This window comes from Micropterus dolomieu, unplaced genomic scaffold (assembly GCF_021292245.1).
Source record: "Micropterus dolomieu isolate WLL.071019.BEF.003 ecotype Adirondacks unplaced genomic scaffold, ASM2129224v1 contig_13358, whole genome shotgun sequence".
Taxonomy (NCBI): domain Eukaryota; kingdom Metazoa; phylum Chordata; class Actinopteri; order Centrarchiformes; family Centrarchidae; genus Micropterus; species Micropterus dolomieu.
The window spans coordinates 11,161-20,073 of NW_025742344.1; the positions used below are offsets into that span (position 1 = coordinate 11,161).

Consider the following 8,913-nt stretch of genomic DNA (forward strand, 5'->3'; position numbering starts at 1 on the left):
TGGTGTGGTGCTTCTTCCATTTCCTGATAACTGCACCGACAGTTGATCTTTTCTCTCCAAGTTGCTTTCCGATTCTCTTGTAGCCCATCCCAGCCTTGTGCAGATCAACAATCTTGTCCCTGATGTCCGTAGAAAGCTCTTTGGTCTTGCCCATGGTGGTGATGTTGGATGCTGGTTGTTTGGGTGTTGACAGGTGTCTTTTATACAGGTAACGAGGTGAGGCAGGTGTATTTGATGTAGATAATTCGTTGGGATTGGGGCTGTGTCTTAAAGAAAGACTAACTGGCTTGTAGGAGCCAGAATACTTGCTGTTTGGTAGGGGGTCATATACTTGTTTTTCCTCATCAGATGGTTATCAATTTTTATAAATTCATATGATGTGATTTTCTGGAATTTTCTTTGGGATTCTGTCTTTCACTGTTAGAATGTACATATGATTAAAATTGTAGATTGTTGCATTCTTTGTAAGTGGGCAAACCTGCAAAATCAGCAAGGGGTCAAATACTTATTTCCCCCACTGTATGGACGTAATGGCACTCCTCATTTTAACTAATGCAAGATGGAAAGCAATGGATTGACATTGATTATTGATTATTAAAATATGATTAGCAAGGCAAACAGGGCAAAATAGATGCACATAAATCAGTAAATAATAACCAAAGCGTATTCAGCCCAACCATATTTTACATTTGAAAATGTTCTAAATTAAAACTGAAATGAAAACCTGCAGCTGATAACAATAATATCTAGCTAGTATTGTTATCTATAATACACAGGGCCTATGCTATAGTTTTTCAGTAGAGTACATGCTGGATCATCAGTCAGTAGACTCCACCCACCAGTACAGTTGATCCATTTCCAGCCTCAGCCAACACCAGCACAGACCCAGCACAAATGTCTTACATCTGTACTGCAAGTCTAGCAAGTCACACAGACCCAGGTGAAGTATAAGCAGCCTCAGCCAGTGTGAGCACAGCCAGCGATGTAGAGCCAGCATCAGATTCAAGCAGCTCAGACCCTAATGGAACAGTTGCTGCTCCACCAAATGACCCAGTAGATTGGCTCCCAATCTTGACAAACCAGCTCTGGATTTTTCTTAAACCCAAAGGCAAGTCTAGAAGACGTTTCCTTTCAGGTTTATTATAGAGAGGGACGATTGTAGTGAGACCTCTACAGTGTCAGGTGTGACTGTACAACAATGACAAATTGTTTACATGAGTCCGGTAAGAGGGCCCCATAGCAGAATCTTGCTTGTTGGCCCCAGGGAGGTCAGGATCAGATGTGACTATCAGTGCACATACATGTTGGTTGTCAGTGAAGACAAAGTGCATTGCTCCTTATTCATAGTTAAGGTAAGTGTTGCACCCACAAAAGTTGTTACCATACCATGGCTGGAGCTGACGGCAGCAGTGAAAAGACTCACAGACCGAGAATAACCATTTGCACTGTAATTGTCTTTCTTTTGTATATATTGTTTGTCTGCGATGGACTGGCGAAATTTTCTGCTGACAAAAGAGGAAAATAAAACATTATACATATTATGCAAAAGACAACAATTCTTGCAAAACTCTTCAAACTCTTCAAACTTGTATTTTTGTAACAATACAGTACACCCAAATGGACACAAAGCAGTAACTACAAGTAAAAATAAAATAACGCTTTTGCTTTTGCGTTTTCTGTGTGAAGGCATAGCAGTTTGCGATAAAGTTTTGTCATGCATGTAGTACAATTAAAACCCACAAATACAGGTGCCCGAATGTGTAAAATACGGATGTGTATTCCTCACTTGTTTTACACAAATTAACTTTACTGTATGTTGAACGAGACTCTATACAGCGGCTTCACCCAATGAAGAGAGACTAACTCTGGTGATGTTTTGGAACATTGTGTTACCTGCCGCTATGTGGTCCTGTAGTTCTCTGAGTGTGATCCAGGTATTTGCAATGACCATATATAATGTGGATCTCCGGCTATGGTGTTGTTGAATTGTAAACTTTGTGTAAAGCAGCGTTAAGAAAGTAATTTGTTTTGTTTTCTGAAATAGTGCTTCATGAATCACTGTTAGTGTTTCAGAAGAAAAAAAAGGACAGCACTGTGTGAAACCAATAAAAACATGTTAACATCTGCTGTGCTAAGAAGTTGATAGAGATCAAGTAAATACCAGTTACCAGTCTTAGCAATTGAGAAAAACTCTATTATCTAAAAGTGTTTTCACATGTGTCAGTGTGGGATGCTAATTAAGAAAATAGTGAAGCAAAATAAATATTACAGTTTTGCTAGACGTGTGTTATTGAATTTCAGAGTGTAAAGCAGTAAGTGTGTTTAAGGTTTTTCAAAAATGTGTTATTAAATTACAAATTGAGTGTAAAGCAGAGAGCCTGCGTTTGGTGCACTTGGTAAATGCATTGGCTACAAGTGGTAATGAAGTAGTGCCTCAAAAATCAGAATCCAAAGACTCAGAATGTTTGTGTTTCAGCAGAAAACTGTAACATACAGGTGCTGGATCTCCAGACCGCAGTGATTCCTGGGGCATTGTAAACAGTGACATTTTTCTTCCTTAGCACAGAATGTTAGGTCCTTTGAGAAATAGCTTTTCGCAAATCGAGCCGTTTAAATGTTTTATACTTGCATACCTTGCACTGTAATACTAGTGTTTCATTTTAAAGAAGATTTCAACTTTTCACAAGTTTTGTTTTGTATTAGGCTATATACATTGACCCAGCCTAAATGAGAATATGACCTTTATCTTTTTGAAAAAGGGTTTTATGCATAAGTTCTTAGGTTTGTATCAACATACACATGTAAACCTTTAGTAAGAACAGGATTACTATTTTTAGATGTTTCTTTACCTTTTATCATTTTGATAGAACGAAGTCTGTATCTACTGGCTTAAATGTTGGTTAAAAACAATCAATTGAAAAGTAAATGTTGGATTTCCCTTTGAGTAAATTTGAGTGTGTTTGATTAAAGCTATTTAAATCTAATATCTCATTTAATTTTTCAGTGGTGGCACCTTTGTCATTATACTAAATTAAACTATTATTATTATTACAGCAGCTTCCAAATTCATAATGTTCTTTATGGGTTATTAAATAATGTGAATAAAGTCAATAGGTACAACCAGTGACTTCAATGTCTTCCAGTTGTGTTCTATCCATATCGGATACACTTGAGGTTGTTTTTGAAGAAGTGAAGCTGCAGTTTGAACTCTGAGTCACCGTGTGAAGGATTTCTGAAGCTGGCGTAGCGAGCTGCATCCTTTTCGTTGGCTGTTTTGGGCTGATGGCCAATGGACACATGGTCACAGCTGGCAACCAGCAAGGAGCCCAGGCCATCCATAAAGAACTCTAGAGTCAGAGACAGATATTAGAAAAACACATCTTTGTATCATGGCCATCAAAAACTGAAAAATATGGGCTTAAGGCCACTTGGAATCTAAATTCTGTCTGGCTCTAGACCTACCTGAGTGCGCTACCCTCTGGAGCTTGGGGTCAAATCCCACCCTCTGTACAGCATCTGTACGAGCCAGGAAGAAGTTGACCACCCCACTGGCCAGAGAGCATTGTGGGTACCCAGGAAGTGAGTGGAACTTTGCATTAGACTTCCTGTACAGGCAGCCGCCCTCCATTTCCTCTCCTTCCTCATATTGAAGAGAGAAGTAAAACCGGTTCCCTTGTACTGACCCGCCAAGCTGTTAAGAACAAAGAGACCAGAGAACTGGTTAGGGTCAAGGAGCTGAAGATATAGGGTGTTGGGGTTGAAGTATGCTGGGTCATGCTCATTGTAAAGCCCCCTGAGGCAAATCTGTGACATGGGGCCATATAAATAAAACTGACTTGACCTGCTATAAACTGGTCCATTGTGTATCTGCCTCAAGAAAAGCTCACAGCATTTATAATAAATAGTTGTAAAAAATGGTGCATAGGATAGGATTGTGAAACGTGTCTTCAGAAAAAAAAAGCACAAATTAATCAAATCAAAGATTAAATGCAGGTGGCGTTAAGTACCAGTTCTGCCGGTCACTGCCTAAGTTAAGTTCTTGTTTTTTTTAGGATACAAATATTTAACATTCTTCTTCTGCAACACATTGAAATAGTATGTCATATTGATTAATACATACTTACACAACTATACTGACATGTTATATTTCAGTTGGTTTCAAAATATAAAATATAAAGAAATATGTAATGTTCAAAAGAGTAATTTGATCTTTGTTATGCATGTCTTTGTTTGTGAGCGTGGCTTCACTCTGGCAACTGGCAGAGCGGCTGTTATCAATCAACTTATTAACACCCTAGTCAAATACTCCTGGGCAAGTTTAATTTCAAAATGTTTTGCCTGCTTTGCTACAGTTTACTGGTGAGAAGTGCAAGGGCCTTTAAGTTACCAGCATCTATGAAGATTCACCCCACTTTCCATGTGTCACTGATCAACACTGTCTCCTCCTGTCCTCCTGTCCTCTGAGCCCTCTGGCCGAACCCCCCACCGACCTCCCCCAAACAGATTAATTCTGTATAATACCCTTGTTAGAGACTTTTATGGACACTGCTTTGTGTGTGCGTGTGTTTTGGGTGTGGCTTCAATATGGGCACCTGGTGGAATGACAAACTTGTTACCAATCAACATCCTGGTCAAATACTCCTGTGGTAAGCAAAACGTTTTGCCATGTTTGCAACAGTTACCTGGTTAAATGAGCTTATGTACCCAACAAGATGTTTAAGGCACCACCCAAATAGCAAACATTACTGAAACTATGTTGAATCAACATTCTGCTCTCAACGCTAATTTCATTGAATCAACATCAGACTCTGGTGTTGATGCATCATCCTTTTGCACCCTTCTTTAATACCGAAACAACGTTGAAATGATAGCTAACTAAAAATCAACGTGACTTCAATGTTATTTCAACCAATATTACTATTGAAACAACGTTGAAATGATAGTCTAACTAATAATCAATGTGACTTCAATGGTATTCAACCAATTTTACTATTGAAACAATGTTGAAACTATGTTGAATAAACATTTTGCTCTCAACGCTAATTTCATGTTAATTCATCATCATTTTGCACCCTTTTTAATATTAAAACATTGAAATCATAGCTAACTAAAAATCAACGTATATATATTGTTTGTCTGCAATAGACTGGCGACCTGTCCGGGATGTACCCCGTCTTTCGCCCGATGTCAGCTGGGATTGGCTCCAGCACCCTGCGACCCTGTACGCAGGATAAGCGGTTGACGATGAATGGATGGATGAATGGATGGATGGATATATTGTTTGTTGATGTGCCTTTACATGGAAAATGTCAAACCTTTTCAGATTTTTTTCAATTGCAGTTGTGCTAATATGTTTGGGCCTGTTTAGCAATGGACGCTACCTTGAAAGAGTTTAAAATGACTAAGAGATGTGCGTTTGAAACTTTTAATGTTTTTTATTTTCTTGTACTTTTCAACTTTTCTGCTGACAAAAGAGGAAAATAAAACATTATACATATCTTGCAAAAGACAACAATTCTTGCAAAACTCTTCAAACTCTTCAAACTTGTATTTTTGTAACAATACAGTACACCCAAATGGACACAAAGCAGTAACTACAAGTAAAAATAAAATAACGCTTTAGCTTTTGCGTTTTCTGTGTGAAGGCATAGCAGTTTGCGATAAAGTTTTGTCATGCATGTAGTACAATTAAAACCCACAAATACAGGTGCCCGAATGTGTAAAATATGGATGTGTATTCCTCACTTGTTTTACACAAATTAACTTTACTGTATGTTGAATGAGACTCTATACAGCGGCTTCACCCAATGAAGAGAGACTAACTCTGGTGATGTTTTGGAACATTGTGTTACCTGCCGCTATGTGGTCCTGTAGTTCTCTGAGTCTGATCCAGGTATTTGCAATGACCATATATAATGTGGATCTCCGGCTATGGTGTTGTTGAATTGTAAACTTTGTGTAAAGCAGCGTTAAGAAAGTATTTTAAAAATTAAAATTATTATTTAACAATCAACGTGACTTCAATGTTATTTCAACCAATATTACTATTGAGACAACGTTGAAAAGACAGCCTCACTAAAATTCAACTTTACTTCAATGCTATTTCAACCAATATTAAACCACAGAAAAGAGACTATAATATATTAAAAATGTATAAATGTATAAGTAAATATAAACGAACGAACATAATCAGTTTAAAAAATACAAGTTTATTTATGTAATAAAAAACAAATTCACTACTCCTGCTCTGCTCTGTCCACTCATCCAGTCTGGAGCATAGGAGGCCATTTTTGTGCTGCCTGGGCAAAGTCAAAGACTTCTGTCCCCATTTGTTCAGTCAGGGCATCTATAACAGAAAACATACAAACAAAAACATAAAGTTAAAACTTAGTCGGGCTGAATTGGTGCTATATTATTTCAATATCACGTATAGATATTTATAGATATTTTCTACAAAGCCTAACAGTTAACTTACTTCAATTCACTAATGTTACCAATTCGCTAGTTCATTGTAGATGTAGACTGCCTGGCTGTGGTGGAATCCATTGACGTTTATAGTTGAACTTTATTTAAATTGTCTAACTTTAAATGCAGTCATAGATTGAATATGGAGGCTGAAAACTGTAGAAGAATGACAGATGTATCACGTTAGCTGGCTTATTTAAATTTAAATGACAGGGGCATTATCTTGGATCAGTTATGACCATGAGGAAGGTGTGCACATAAATATATATAAAGCACTCGAAATCTGAGCAAAGATAAAATACATTTATTATCATGATTTACAGTCCTGTACAAGAAATTATCTTCTGGTGATAAAGTTAGCATTTATGCTAGCAAAGTAACTTATCCTATTTTGATGGAGCTTTGATATTGTGCTATTTGTCAAAATGGTATTGAAACACTTGTATATAGTCTATGACTGCATATAATGTTAGACAATGTCAATAAAGAATAAATGTCTACAAATTTGATACAATTAAAAATTAGATAAATAAATATGCGCTTACCTGATGTGGACTTGTAAGACGTGGGGTTCAAGAACGTTGATCCACCAAGCGATGGTCTCCCCGTCATATTTCCCGGTCAACAATAATTCAATGAATTTTTAATCATGTTTCCCGGTCAACATTAAATCCATGGCTTTTCAACATCACATCATTTCCCAGTCAACTATAAATAGATGACTTTTCAATCATATTTCCCGGTCAACTAATTCAATGACTTTTCAATCATATTTCCAGGTCAACTATAAATCAATGTTTTTTTAATATCACGTAATTTCTGGTCAACTATAAATAGATGATTTTTCAACATAATTATTACCCAGTCAACTACAAATCAATGCTTAATCAAGTAGGACATCTATAAATCAATATTATTCCAATGTGATGCTCATATATTGTCATTTTTCATCGGTATAGTAATAGTGATTCAACATTTATTTAGGGTTGACATTTCAATCTCAACCATTATGATGATTCAGATGTAAAATCAATAGGCCTATTTACTCACTCCTAAATTCCTGCTCGATGCACAGATGGATGGACACCCTGTTCCGCTGAATCACAGGCTGCAGTTCGCCTCCCCCCCCTCCCTGCTATCCCGGGATTGTGGAGACTGTGCTCTCCTCCTCGGCTCAGAACAAAAAAATACGTTCGAACTCTGAGCCTTACCATGAGCTCTGAGTTGATTGATCTCAGAGTTTTCGGTTCCAGAACAGCTGATCAGAACAAGTTCAATCAACCCCGAAGGTGCATCTCAAGTCTCTTTATTGTCGTTTCCTCAATCCTCGCTTGAAGTGGATGATGATCTGATCCGCCATCTTGCAGACGTCCCAAAGCTCTTATTTTTGCTCCGAGGAGCAAAAGTCTTTTACAGAATGACATGCCCACTTATTGTATATCTGTTATTGATTGGACGCTGCAGCTGATTGAACTAGTCTGATACAACACTGCAGTTTCATACTGGAGTGTAGACAGATAACACAATAAAATCAGCTGATTAAATGTTTATTAAATGGGCTGTTGTATTTATATGATGGAACGCAGTGATCGATCGGTGTCAAGTCATGTGACTTGCAAATAAATTGTATGGAGTAGGCCGGAGTTAAAGGATATCAGAAAAGAAATAAATAGGAAGCTTAAAACTGAGCGTCTGCTTTGAGATGAGTTCCATCATTTCAATTTCCCCTTGAAACATCTAATGAATCTTAAGACACCATGATCATATTCTGGTTTATTCAACAAATGTTAACAATCACAAATCAATCACTAAATAATAGAAGTATTGTGCCAGTAGAACTGATTCTGTGGCTCTGAGCAGGACACAGTATAATTGTGAAAAAGCAGGTGTTTGTACAGGTGAGAGCTACAGAGGGAAAACATGCTGCTCTGCAATGAGACTTTATTAGTATCAGCACAGTGCATGTGTGCAGACAAAAACCCATCAAAGTTATCCAAGATGAAATTATGGATCAAACAGAAGACACAGTTTACTCATTGACCAGTTGTTGTAAAGTCACAGTCCGACAAATCAACAATTATTTTGGTGATTTGCAGTTGCAAAATCTGTCCGGGTTCATACTCACTATAAGGTTTTAGATGTGTTATACATTTAAAAATCTTACACATTTCACATTTAATTTAATGCTGTCAAAACACATTAAGACTATATGCAGCTAAAATTCAAAAACAGTTTTTGAATCTTAAAGTTTTTTTAGCTGCACCACATTGATCCTCATCTTCTCCAATAACTATGATAGGAATGTTCCATCAGTGCGACAAATCACAACATGAAAAATTATTAAATAAGAGCTTTGGGACGTCTGCAAAATTATTATTGTTCATTGATCACTTACACTTTCATACAGATTAGTTTGACTTAAACTGATTACTGCAGTAATGCAGCCCA

The 8,913-nt window shown here is 37.2% G+C and overlaps 1 protein-coding gene and 1 long non-coding RNA gene across 2 annotated transcripts; both read right to left on the reverse strand.

The window, feature by feature from the left end:
* Positions 1 to 1,485: 1,485 nt before the first annotated feature.
* LOC123966407 (beta-1,4 N-acetylgalactosaminyltransferase 2-like) lies at positions 1,486 to 7,617 on the reverse strand. The gene is made up of 3 exons (XM_046042571.1): positions 7,516 to 7,617; positions 3,463 to 3,691; positions 1,486 to 3,347 (listed from the first exon to the last, which is right to left on the reverse strand). Exons 2-3 carry the CDS (start codon positions 3,626 to 3,628, stop codon positions 3,151 to 3,153), a joined length of 363 nt encoding a protein of 120 aa, XP_045898527.1. The 5' UTR covers positions 3,629 to 3,691; positions 7,516 to 7,617; the 3' UTR covers positions 1,486 to 3,150.
* Positions 6,190 to 7,604, reverse strand: LOC123966408. Its single transcript, XR_006823975.1, has 3 exons — positions 7,011 to 7,604; positions 6,476 to 6,621; positions 6,190 to 6,346 (listed from the first exon to the last, which is right to left on the reverse strand). It is a non-coding gene; the product is annotated as an uncharacterized LOC123966408 (long non-coding RNA).
* Positions 7,618 to 8,913: the final 1,296 nt, after the last annotated feature.